The 13,615-nt window shown below is 43.2% G+C and overlaps 1 protein-coding gene across 1 annotated transcript in view; it reads right to left on the reverse strand.

Moving 5' to 3' along the window:
- Positions 1-13,615, reverse strand: part of brsk2a (BR serine/threonine kinase 2a) — a 572,400-nt gene that overhangs the window by 20,877 nt on the left and 537,908 nt on the right. The window contains exons 15-16 of the mRNA XM_082956614.1: positions 7,751-8,491; positions 7,110-7,158 (exon numbers count right to left, since the gene is read on the reverse strand). Coding sequence (XP_082812740.1) covers positions 7,110-7,158; positions 7,751-8,491 — 790 coding nt within the window. The remainder of the gene's footprint in view (positions 1-7,109; positions 7,159-7,750; positions 8,492-13,615) is intronic.

A 13,615-nucleotide genomic window follows, 5' to 3' on the forward strand; every position in this document is an offset into this window, starting at 1 on the left:
GTAAACCCCCAAAAGACACAAATAATGATTTCCAGAGAAGATCCAGATCTCAGGGAATTAGAGCAAAGTTCTCAATCAGTACAAAATATACAGAGTACTGCATACACTACAATTACTTATGTTTAAAAATAAGCTCAACTGGACACCTAAATGAGGCAGTGAATGAACTGAGAGAGAAAGCACACAGGGCATTCTACGCCATTAAAAAACAAATTCTAATTGAAATACCTATTAAAATGTGCCTAAAACGAATTGAATGTGTCATTGAACCAATTGCACTTTATGGCAGCGAGGTGTGGGGTCCACTTGCAAAACAAGATTTTAACCAAGGGAACAAACACCCCTTTCAAACCCTGCATGCAGGGTTCTGTAACATTATCCTACATGTCCAGAGGTAAACTACATATAATGCATTAAGGATTAGGCCATAATCCACTAATAATAAAAACTCAAAAAAGAGCAATTAAGTTTTGAAAACATCTAAAATACAGTGACCCATTCTCAAATCATTACCAAGCCATGCAATGCCAAGACCTGAGCAAAGAAAAGAGTCCCCTCATCCAGCTGGTCCTGGGGTTGAGTTCACAAACCTGTTTTACTAACACACTGAAGTCTCAGGACCAGAACATCCAATCAATCAGAATAAACAAAATTACAACACAGGAAACACAAGCACAAAGCAAAATACAGCACTATCTGGCCCTAAATTGACAGTACATCATGGCAAACTATTTGACCATGGTTACTGATCAAAACCTTAGAAAAACCTTGACAAAGTACACGCTCAGTGAGCACAGCCACTCCATTGAGAAGGGCAATCTCCCTGTAGAGGTAAGGCTGTGCAACCATTTAAACACAGCAGAACCGGAGACAGAACCGCATTTCCTGTCAAAATGTAAAAAATATAAAACAATTAGACAGTGTCATTTCCCCAAATTTGAAACCATTATTGAAGGTTTCAAAGACCTCTCTGATGAGGATAGGCTACCCGTCCTGTTGGGGGAAAACGCAGAGAGCTGTGTGTTGGCAGCGCACTACATTGCTGCCTGCCATAAGTCGAGGGACAGTGTCTGACAGACCAACCAACCTGCACAGCCCCGACACCTCACACAGGAGCAATAGATCAACAGACACCCCGTCCAGACCAACGAGACACTCTCCCAGACCTGCGGGACCACCCCACCGGACCTACACTAGAGGATCCACGCCGGGAGGACCTACATCCAGACCACAGAACCACCAGCCACATCCACACCCCCTTCCCAACCAATCAATACCCCCACAAACTAACCATTCCCACACCCCATATTGGCCCCCTCAAATAAGACCTATTCCCCTTCGGCCCACCCCATGCCCCCACTCCCGCAAGGAGGGAGTCACTCATATGCCCAGGCCGTGAGCAGGCAAACAGGCCCAACCCCGACTCTCACACTAGCTCAAGCCAATGGCATGTACCAGATGCTCCGCAGGGTATGTATATAGTCAATTGTAGGCTTCGAGGGGACTGCTACGGTAGGTACACCTATAGCTAATCACTTGGCAGTAGTACTGTAGACATCTTTATCACTGACCTCAACCCAGAGACTATCAGAGCGTTCACAGTTAGCCCACTGACACCCCTATAAGATCACAGAAAAATCACAGTCTACTTGAACAGAGCAATACTCAATCATGAGGCATCAAAGCCAAAGGAACTGAATAATATTAAGAAATGATAAAACAACACGGCAACAACAAATTCAATCCCTTTTAGACAACTACCTGGACGTAACGTTTCACTTTAAAAGTGAAGGTGTAAACTTGGCCGTAGAAACCCTAAACAGTATATTTGACCTCAGCTTTCCTATCAAATCAAAAAATGTCTAGCAGAAAAATGAAGATAATTAACAACAATGATAAATGATTTGATGAGGATTGCAAAAACCTAAGAAAGAAATTGAGAAACCTATCCAACCAAAAACATAGAGACCCAGAAAACCTGAGTCTACGCCTTCACTAATGTAAACCACTAAAACAATACAGATATACACTTTGGAAAAAGAAGGAACAGCCCGTCAGAAATCAGCTCAATGTAATTGAAGAATCCATAGAATCTAACTGATTCTAGGAAAATTGGAACACACTAAACAAACAACACGAAGAGTTATCCATCCAAATTGGAGATGTATGGATAAACCACTTCTCAAATATTTTTGTCTCTATAACAAAGAACAAACAGCAAAAACATATACATGATCAAATACAAATCTTAGAATCAACTATTAAAGATTACCAAATAATGCATGCAGAGCAGAATTAGGCTGATACCTGCTAATTATCCAAATCCATAAAATAGCAATTAAATTCTACAAACACCTGAAAGGGAGTGATTCTCAAACCTTCCATAACAAAGACATCACCTACAGAGAGATAAACCTGGAGAAGAGTCCCCTAAGCAAGCTGGTCCTGGGACAGAGCTGGCTGGTCCAAAACAGAGCAAACTAGAATGCTATCTGGTCCTAACGATTCACAACAATACACACAAATCTGAAAGTAAAAGAATGGAATTAAGAAATACATAAATATTAGGACGAGCAATGTCAGAGCGGCATTGACCAAAATACAGTAGAATACAGTATATACTGTACATATGAAATTAGTAAAACAGTATGTAAACATTATTAAAGTGACTAGTGTTCCATTTTTAAAGTGTTGAGTAACCGGTGGTAGCCGGCAAGTGATGACTATTTAACAGACTGATGGTCTTGAGATAGAAGCTGTTTTTCAGTCTCTCAGTTAAAGCTTTAATGCAGCTGTACTGGCCTCACCTTCTGCATGATAGTCGGGTGAACAGGCCGTGGCTCAGGGTAGGTGTCCTGGAGGCAGTTTTGCCAACTCATTTTCAGGGGAAGTTGCTAGAGGCAGGTCGATTTGTTGCTAAAAGTTGGTAAATGACGTTGTGATATCGTTGCGTAATAACGTAAAACATTACGTAGAATACACAACGTTACTCAAATTGACTGGCCATCTCGGCGAAAAATATGACTTGACATTTGTTAGTTTAGATTTGTTTGTCACATATTTTTGTGTTGTAAAAGTAATATAAACACAACACATTTTATATGATCAATTATTTGTATTTTTAAACACAACACATAATTATTGAACAATTACATATTACTGAACAATTACATTTTATTTATTTTTATCTAGTAGATCTACACATTCTGAACAATTATAGTTTTAAGCAGTGTATTGGTAGTTATTTATCATGTCTGGCTGCAAAAGTGCATTGTGAGTGGCGTCTGCTGCTAACGTTACTCACAATGCACTTTTGCAGCCAGGAACGTGTGTTGTGACTGAGTGTGTGACAGAGAAAATCAGTTTTTTTGTGTCATTTAGAGGGAAAATGCGTGCATTTTAGCGTTTGAGTCACTTTTCAAAAGTTGCTAAAAGTTCCAAATACATTTTTAAAATTAGCTACATTTGTTGCTAGGAGCTGTTTGAAAAAAAAGTTGCCAGGGTAGTCTGAAAAGTTGCTAAACCTGGAGGGCAGGCAGTCTTACCCCGGTGATGCATTGGGTGGACCGCACCACCCTCTAGAGAGCCCAGCTGTTGCGGGCTGTGCAGTTTCATTACATTACATTACATTACATTTAAGTCATTTCGCAGACGCTCTTATCCAGAGCGACTTACAAATTGGTGCATTCACCTTATGATATCCAGTGGAACAACCACTTTACAATAGTGCATCTAAATCTTTTAAGGGGGGGGGGGGTTAGAAGGATTACTTTATCCTATCCTAGGTATTCCTTAAAGACGTGGGGTTTCAGGTGTCTCCGGAAGGTGGTGATTGACTCCGCTGTCCTGGCGTCGTGAGGGAGCTTGTTCCACCATTGGGGTGCCAGAGCAGCGAACAGTTTTGACTGGGCTGAGCGGGAACTGTGCTTCCTCAGAGGTAGGGAGGCCAGCAGGCCAGAGGTGGATGAAGTTTCCATACCAGGCGGTGATACAGCCTGACAGGGTGCTCTCTATTGTGCATCTGTAAAAGTTTGTGAGGGTCTTAGGGGCCAAGACGGATTTCTTCAGCCTCCTGAGGTTGAAGAGGCGTTGTTGCGCCTTCTTCACCACACCGTCTGTGTGGGTGGACCATTTCAGATTATCAGTGATGTGTACACAGAGGAACTTGAAACTGTTCACCTTCTCCACTGCGGCCCCGTCAATGTGGATAGGGGCATGCTCCCTCTGCTGTCTCCTGAAGTCCATGATCAGCTCCTTTGTTTTGTTGATGTTATGGGAGAGGTTATTTTCCTGCCACCACTCTGCCAGGGTCCTCATCTCCTCCTTGTAGGCTATCTCGTCATTGTTGGTAATCAGGCCTACTACTGTTGTGTCATCTGCAAACTTGATGATTGCTAAACCTGGGGGGCATTGAGTTGGAGGTGAACAGGGAATACAGGAGCGGGCTGATCACGTGGGGCTTGTGTTGAGGATCAGCGTAGTGGAGGTGCAGACGAGGATGGGGTTTAGTTTGTCTGGGAGCAAGAGGTCGGTGTCCGCCACGTGGCTGGTTTTCCCTGTGTTATCTGTTATCGTCTGTAGACACTGTCACAAACGTCTCGTGTCTGAGCCGTTGAATTGAGACTCCATTTTGTCTCTGTACTGACGTTGTACCTGTTTGATTGCCTTACGGAGGTAATCACTACACTGTTGGTATTCAACCATATTCCCAGTCACCTTGACGTGATTAAATGCGATGGCCCGCGCCTTCCGTTTTGTCACAGTGGGAACAACATCCCCTTCCTGATGAACTCAGTCACTGTGTCCGTTTATACGTCAATGTTATTCTCAGAGGAAACCCGGAACATATCCCAATCTGCGTGATCAAAACAATCTTGAAGTATGGATTCCGATTGGTCAGACCAGTGTTGAATAGACCTTAGCACGGGTACTTCCTGTTTGAGTTTCTGCCTATAGGAAGGGAGGAGCAGAATAGAGTCGTGATCTGATTTGCCAAAAGGAGGGCGGTGGAGGGCCTTGTAGCCAGCCCAGAAGGGAGAGTAACACATTTTGAGAATTTTTGAAGCGCGAGTACTGTTGATAGAACTTCAGAAGTGTTTTCCTCAAATTTGCCTTGTTAAAATCCCCTGCTAGAATAAATGTGCCCTCAGGATATGTGGTTTCCAGTTTGCACAAAGTTCAGTGTAGTTCCTTGAGGGCCGTCGTGGTGTCAGGTTGAGGGGGAATATACACAGCTGTAACTATAACCTCTTGGGAGGTAATACAGGCGGCATTTGATGTGAGGTATTCTAGGTTGGATGAACAAAAGGACTTGGGTTCCTGTACATTATCACAATCACATCATGAGTAGTTAATCATGAACCATACACCACCGCCTTTCTTCTTCCCAGAAAGTTCTTTATTCCTGTCTGCATGATGTACTGAGAACCCAGCTGGCTGTATTGACAGGGACAGTATATCTGGAGAGATCCATGATTCCGTGAAACTGAGTATGCTACAGTCCCTGATGTCTCTATGGAAAGAGATCCTCACCCTGAGCTTGTCTATTTTATTGTCCAGGCACTGAACATTAGTGAGTAATATACTTGGAAGCGGTGGATGGTGTGCAGGCCTTATGAGTCGGACTAGAAGTTCACTCCGAATACCTCTTCTCCGCTGGTGGCATCTCGGAGCAGCATCTGGGTTCAATTGCCCTGGGGGGGTATAAACAAAGGATCCAATTCGGGAAAGTCGTACTTCTGGTAGTAATGCTGGTAAGTTACCAACGGTCTTATATCCAAACGTTATCATATAATACCCTTTCTCTTGCATTTCAAGATGATGGGGGAATTTAAAAAAATCTTTTACCAGATCTAATGTGTTATATTCTCATACATTAATTTCATATTTCCACAACCTTCAAAGTGTTTCCTTTCAAATGGTATCAAGAATATGCTTGCTTCAGATCCTGAGCTACAGGCAGTTAGATTTGGGTATGTCATTTTAGGCGAAAAAGGGTCCGATCCTTAAGGGGAACGCTTTGACAATGTACAGATTCAGTGAGCATAGCCTTGCTATTGAGAGAGGCCGCTGTAGGAAGACCTGGCTCTCAAGACAAGATTGGCTATGTGCACACTGCCCACAAAATGAAGTGGAAACTGAGATGCATTATCTAACCTCCTGCCAAATGAGTGAGAGAGAGTGAGAGAGAGTGAGAGTGCGAGAGAGAGAGAGCGAGAGAACTGTGGTGTGGGGATGAGTCTGAATACTTACTCTGGGGATGAGTCTGGTGAGATGCTGCCTTTGTATTTCCTAGGGTAGGATATACAACAGCATCTTTATATTTTGTTTACTCTTACATTGCTCCTAAGGGCTCTGCTATCACTCCTAAGGTATTTTCTATTGTTCCTAAAGTCTTTTAAGGGGTATTCTATTGGTCCTAAGTTCTGTCTTCTATTGCTCTTAAGCCGGGTTCCCCAACTAGTTTTATTGAATTTAAATAAATATAAATATATATATATATATACATACATACATACACATACATACATACATACATACATACATATATATATATATACATATATATACACACATATATATATATATATACACACACACACATAACTTTTTATTTTATTTTCATTGTTGGACAGAAACGACACCAGGATATCAGCTCCAAGTGATTTAATTTTGGAAATCTGTTCCCAAGTATTCCAACGCATAATAGAGAAACACGTGATTGTATATAAATGTAAGCAAGGTTTGAAATGATTGCGTTTTAATTATACATTATATCTGTTTGGGCTTATTGCGGTCAATTTTCAGTCTACAAATTATTTATAATTATGTGCCGGCCACCCGACCATCCGCTCAAGAAAGAATTGGCCCACGGCTGAATCTAGTTGATGATCCCAGTCGTAAGGGCTCTACTATTACTCCTAAGGGCTCTATTGATACTACTTTGTTGGTGTGTGTGTACTGTGTTATGTGGAATTGGAGAAGACAGGTAAAGGTACTTACTCTGGGGTGATGCTGTGTTTGTGTGCGTGTGTGTGTTACGTTAGTCAGTGTGTCGTATGTAAGGAGTGTGTTGTGTTGAGATGGAGAGGAGAGGTAAAGGTACTTACTCTGGGGAAGACTCTGGTGTGAGGCTGGACATCTCCTCTTGTGTGGGAACTGGGTAGAGAGAAGCAAGGTCACAGGTTAGAGAAAGCGCAAAGGTTAGAGAGGGGATCAAAAGCTTGTTGCATTTTGTTTAACCTTTATTTAACTAGGCAAGTCAGTTAAGAACAAATGTTTATTTACAATGACGGCCTACCCCAGCCAAACCCTAACCCAGACGACGCTGGGCCAATTGTGCACCATCCTATGGGACTCCCAATCATAGCCGGTTGTGATACAGCCTCGAATCGAACAAGGGTCTGTAGTGACGCCTCTAGCACGGAGATGCAGTGCCTTAGACCGCTGCACCACTCGGGAGCCCAAATGCATGCAGCCTGCTCTCATAAAGTAACAATCAGAGCTGGCTTTCCCAAAGCCTTCATAGCTAAAGTAGTACTTTATTTCTCTTGCAGATCTATACTCAGAACAACAAAGTTCTTAATGTAACGAATGTTGTTCATTCACTCACAAAAGATTGACTGTCAAACATTGATTTTATAATTGTTTTCTCGCAGCTGTGCAGCTGAATTGTGAACAAAAAGGAATGACTATTTTAACTTTGAAGGCTTTAGGAAACCCATTTCTGTGCTTTTTCCTCCCTCAGTACCTTGTAGTTTCCTGCGGTGAAAGCGTGGCGAGCCCAGGAAGCTGTTCTTGATGGAGTTGAGGCGTGTCCTCCAGGGCATGCCGCCGATAGATGGGCTGGGGGGCGGCGTGGGGTTGGGCGTGCCCGCCGGGCTCTCCTTGGGTGTGTGCACAGGGGTGCCCTTGGGGGTGGGGAGGGGGCTGCCCCGGGGGGATGGGTGAGGGGTAACCTGTATGAGGGGGATAGATTTGGGACCGTAGTCAGTGCCCGAGTGAGAGGGAGAGGGGGTGGGCGAGGGCGCCACTGGGTGGAAGGGGTGCCATCGAATGGGCGAGAGGGGCACCGCGTCGTGGGCATGGGTGACAGAGAGCTGGGGGGTTGTGGGGGAGGGCGTGGTGAGAGCAGGGCACCACTGCCCCATGGGGCTGCTCGGGGGTGCTCTGAGAGATGTGACAGAGGTGGCGGAGGAGGAGGGGGATGGGGGCTGGCAGGGGGTAGAGGTCTCCGACTTGGTGGGCGCCATCACTGGACCGAGGGAGGGGGTCTCCGGAAGGGGGTTGGAGTGGGTGGACGCAAGGGGCTTGGGCAGCAGTTTGGGCTTGGCCGGGAGGGTTTGGTTTCTGGGGTCGGGTGGTTGCAGCTGCCCGCTGTCCGGGGCCAGGGAGTTGGGGGTGGGGGCGCGGTGAGCAACTGTCCAGTTGGTGTGGGGGGCAAGGGGCTCGGGGGAGGGGCAGGGGCTGGAGTTGGGCGACTGGGAAAAGTCTGGAGACGGGGGGGGTACACAGAACTTTCTGAGAGGCTACATTTTGGGTAGAAAGAAGGGAGCATACACATAATATGAACAGTACCAAAAGCAGGGGGTGCACAAAGACACACAGACGAACACACACACAAATGCCCACACATGCAGATTCAACGCAGAGCATACAGCCACAAAGCGAGCAGCGAGAGAGACACCCAGGCACAGATAGGCAGGCGAGGTGTGATACAGTAATGATGGATGGATGGAGGGAGGGGTATATAAAGAAAAAGACAAAAGAACAACAAACACGGAGTCGGTTAGCTCATTCAGCCAATCGGCCAAGTAGAACGGCAACAAGACCATGGGACAAACAGTGTAAACAAAAAAACAAAACAACAACATCGCAAGCATTCAAAACAGACAGATGTTAAAAAAAGTGAAAAAGTATGACACGAAAAGGTTTACTTTATATTGGCATGTGATATAAGGTGATGTGCTGTCAGTGACCAAAGCAAGCAAACACACACAAAGGTTCTGTGTGAAAGACAAGGCAGGCTAGCTGTGTGAGCAAGGCTTTTGCTGAGACATGAAAACCATGGACACTTGGCCTGCTATACCTTTTTATTCTTTAAAGGGGCAATCTGCAGTTGCCACATCCATTTTTGGACTTATAAATGAATGATATGTAACCATTGATTCTTGAAGAATATAACTTATTAGTGCCTCATGAGCTTAGCTCAACTGTTGTACCCCATCAGAACCCAAAATATAAGAGCCTAATTCAATCAGATCCATTTGAGCCTATATCCTCATAGCTGATGTTTTGACGGTGTCCGAGTTGGAACTTACTTAGATCTGTCAAATCCACAAGCAGCTCATGGCATTATACCTAAAGCTGACATTGACATTGGCAGCACGGAGTCGCATTGAGATAAATCCAACGCAGCCTTGTTTTCAAGCAAACACTGGAATGTAAGATGTAATCTACACCTCGATTAGGCTGATAGAAATCCTCAATATTTAGTTGAATGATAGTCAATTTGAGCGTCATTATTTCTATATAGCCTACATTTTCTCGTTCTGAACTTCTAACATGAGTGGGATGAGTGTGGCTTCGTGACAATGATCAAGAGCAGCTGCTCACCGATTTGACAGCTCCAATGCAGTTACACCTCCGACACCACCAAACCATCACCAATGCAGGTGTCGGTTATCACCAGTTAATGCTTGATTTGATTGAATCTAGGCCTGAGCTTGTTTAACTCCAATGTTTTAAACAAAGTAAATGTAAACAAATACTATAAAGCTTTAAAATATGGTTCAAACTATCATTTTTATATAATGGATGGTCAGTCCTTGCATCCATAGCTCTGACTATGAATTTAAGAGTGGTTACATTTCTCCAGCCCAGTCCCTCTGTCACGACTTCTTCCGAAGTCGATGCCTCTCCTTGTTCGGGCGGTGTTCGGCGGTCGACGTCACCGGCCTTCTAGCCATCGCCAATCCATTTTTCATTTTCCATTTGTTCTGTCTCGTTTTTTCCCGCACACCGGGTTCTCATTGTACCTCATTATGTGTTGTGTATTTAACCCTCTGTTTCCCCCATGTCTTTGTGTGGTACTGTTTATCTGTGTTGATGTATGTGCACGTTAGTCTGGTTGTGCTGGGTTATGTATACCCATTTTGTATTTCATGTTCATTGTGCCGTGTGCTTTGGTTCGACTGAATAAAAGGCTCCGTGTGCTACCTGCTCTCCTGCGCCTGACTCCCTTGCAGCCACTTACGCATACCTGACACCCTCAGCTTTTTACTGAAACGGGCGGGGAAAACGCTTTGCTATTGTTTCAACTGCTGGTTGCCGCTTTGAATTTTTTTAAACTTTTTTAAATACTTCATAGTTATGAGTGCACCACTTCTTCTGATTATGTAGTAACAAACACTCTCAAGTGAGACACAAACCACGTTTCCATCCACAGTTTTAATGTGAATAAAGTCATACAGTATAAAATAAAATCATGACAGCTATGATGGAACAGGAAGTTTAGGTAAAATGTTATAATTGCAGACAGATCATCTGTTTGTTTGACGTGGTGGGATCTATTTTTGTGTCAGTAAAATGCATTAGGCGAGAAATGGCAAATATTGATATAATAACCATCATGTTAAAGTAAACTTGGAGTCACGCAATGATATGGTTTGTGGTCCTCCTACTACAACTCGGGAAATCATGCAGTTTATTAGGGTACATATTAAATACAGTGCTTTCGGAAAGTGTTCAGACCCCTTGACTTTTTCCACATTTTGTTACGTTACAGTCTTAATTGTAAAATGTATTAAATCATTTTTTTCTATCAATCAATCTACACACAATACCCCATAATGACAAAGAAAACAGGTTTTTACAAATGTTTGCTAATTTATGAAAAAGAAAACTGAAATATAACATTTACATAAGTATTTACACCCTTTACTCAGTACATTGTTGAAGCACCTTTGGCAGCGATTACAGCATCGAGTGTGCTTGTGTATGACGCTACAAGCATGGCACACCTGTATTTCGGGAGTTTCTCCCATTTTCTCTGCAGATCCTCTCAAGCTCTGTCAGGTTGGATGGTGAGTGTTGCTGCACAGCAATTTTCAGGTCTCTCCAGAGATGTTCGATCTGGTTCAAGTCCGGGTTCTTGCTGGGCCACTCAAAGATATTCAGAGACTCATCCCGAAGCCACTCCTGCGTTCTCTTGGGTGTATGCTTAGGGTTGTTGTCCTGTTGGAAGGTGACCCTTCACCCCAGTCTGAGGTCCTGAGCGCTCTGGAGCAGGTTTTCATCAAGGATCTCTCTGTACTTGGCTCCATTCATCTTTCCTTTGATCCTGACTAGTCTCCCAGTGCCTGCTTCACCATATGGATGGTGCCAAGTTTCCTACAGACATGACGCTAGGCATTCAGGCCAAAGAGTTCAGTCTTGGTTTCATCAGACCGGAGAATATTGATTGTCCTTCTGGAAGGTTCACCCATCTCCACAGAGGAACTCTGGAGCTCTGTCAGAGCGACCATCGGGATCTTGGTCACCTCCCTGACCAAGGCCCTTCTCCCCTGATTATTCAGTTTGGCCGGGAGGCCAGCTCTAGAAGAGTCTTGGTGGTTCCAAACTTCTGTCTAAGAATGATAGATGCCACTGTGTTCTTGGGGCATTCAATGCTGCAGAAATATTTTGGTACCATTCCCAAGATCTGTGCGTCGACACAATCCTGTCTCTGAGCTATACGGATAATTCCTTGGAGCTCATGGCTTGGTTTTTGCTCTGACATGCACTGTCAACTCTGGGACCTTATATAGACAGGTGTGTGCCTTTCCAAATCATGTCCAATCAATTGAATTTACCCCAGGTGGACTCCAATCAAGTTGTAGAAACATCTTAAGGATGATCAATGGAAACAGGATGCACCTGAGCTCATTTTCGTGTCTCATAGCAAAAGGTCTGAATACGTAAATACATAAATAAGGTATTTCTGTTTTTTTATTTGTAATATGTTGGCAAAAAAATTGAAAATATGATTTTCAAATTTGTCATAGTTTAACTTTTTTTTTTACCCATTTTAGAAATAAGGCTATAACCTGTTATGGCTAGGGGGCAGTATTTTCACGGCTGGATAAAAAACATACCCGATTTAATCTGGTTACCACTCCTACCCAGTAACTAGAATATGCATATACTTATTACATATGGATAGAAAACACTCCAAAGTTTCTAAAACTGTTTGAATGGTGTCTGTGAGTATAACAGAACTCATTTGGCAGGCAAAAACATGACAAGGTTTCAGGCAGGAAGTGGCCTGTCTGACAAGGTGTCGTTCTTGTCTCTGTTTATTGAAGAGTGAGGATCTTAGCTGTCCCGTGACACTTCCTATGGCTGCCATAGGGTCTCAGAAGGCGGTAAAAAGCTGAATCGTGGCTTTGCAGGCTCTGGCTGAAACAAAGTAGCGCGTTTGGGTAGTGGCTGGTTACAGTACTGTGAGACTCAGGCTCGTGCCCGCGTCGACCGAAAGTTTGTTTACTTTCCTCAGTTTAGCTAAAAGGAGATTCCTGGTCGGAATATTATCGCTTTTTTACGAGAAAAATGGCATAAAAATGGATTTTAAACAGCGGTTGACATGCTTCGAAGTACGGTAATGGAATATTTAGATTTTTTTTGTCAAGAATAGCGCCATGCGCGACCCTGATTTACCATTTCAGATAGTGTCTGGGACGCACGAACAAAACGCCGCTATTCGGATATAACGATGGATTATTTTGGACCAAACCAACATTTGTTATTGAAGTAGCAGTCCTGGGAGTGCATTCTGACGAAGACAACAAAAGGTAATGAAACTTTTATAATAGTAAAGCTGATATTGGTGAGTGCTAAACTTGCCGGGTGTCTAAATAACTAGCCCGTGATGCCTGGGCTATGTACTTAGAATATTGCAAAATGTGCTTTCACCAAAAAGCTATTTTAAAATCGGACATATCGAGTGCATAGAGGAGGTCTGTATCTATAATTCTTAAAATAATTGTTATGCTTTTTGTGAACGTTTATCGTGAGTAATTTACTAAAATGTTAGCGAATTCCCCGGAAGTTTGCGGGGGGTATGCTAGTTCTGAACGTCACATGCTAATGTAAAAAGCTGGTTTTTGATATAAATATGAACTTGATTTAACAAAACATGCATGTATTGTATAACATAATGTCCTAGGGTTGTCATCTGATGAAGATCATCAAAGGTTAGTGTTGCATTTAGCTGTCTTCTAGGTTGTTGTGACATTATATGCTAGCTTGAAAAATGGGTGTCTGATTATTTCTGGCTTGGTACTCTGCTGACATAATCTAATGTTTTGCTTTCGTTGTAAAGCCTTTTTGAAATCGGACAGTGTGGTTAGATAAAGGAGAGTCTTATCTTTAAAATGCTGTGAAATAGTCATATGTTTGAAAAATGGAAGTTTTTGTATTTTAGAGGAGTTTGTATTTCGCGCCACGCCCATCATTGGATAATGGAGCAGGTGTTCCGCTAGCGGAACGTCTAGATGTAAGAGGATAAAGTAACAAAATGAAGGGGTCTGAATACATTGTAAATACAAATATTCTCACTCTTATCCATAAAATCTCA

This window comes from Salmo salar, chromosome 10 (genome assembly GCF_965601325.2).
Source record: "Salmo salar chromosome 10, fSalSal1, whole genome shotgun sequence".
In the NCBI taxonomy this organism is placed as follows: Eukaryota; Metazoa; Chordata; class Actinopteri; order Salmoniformes; family Salmonidae; genus Salmo; species Salmo salar.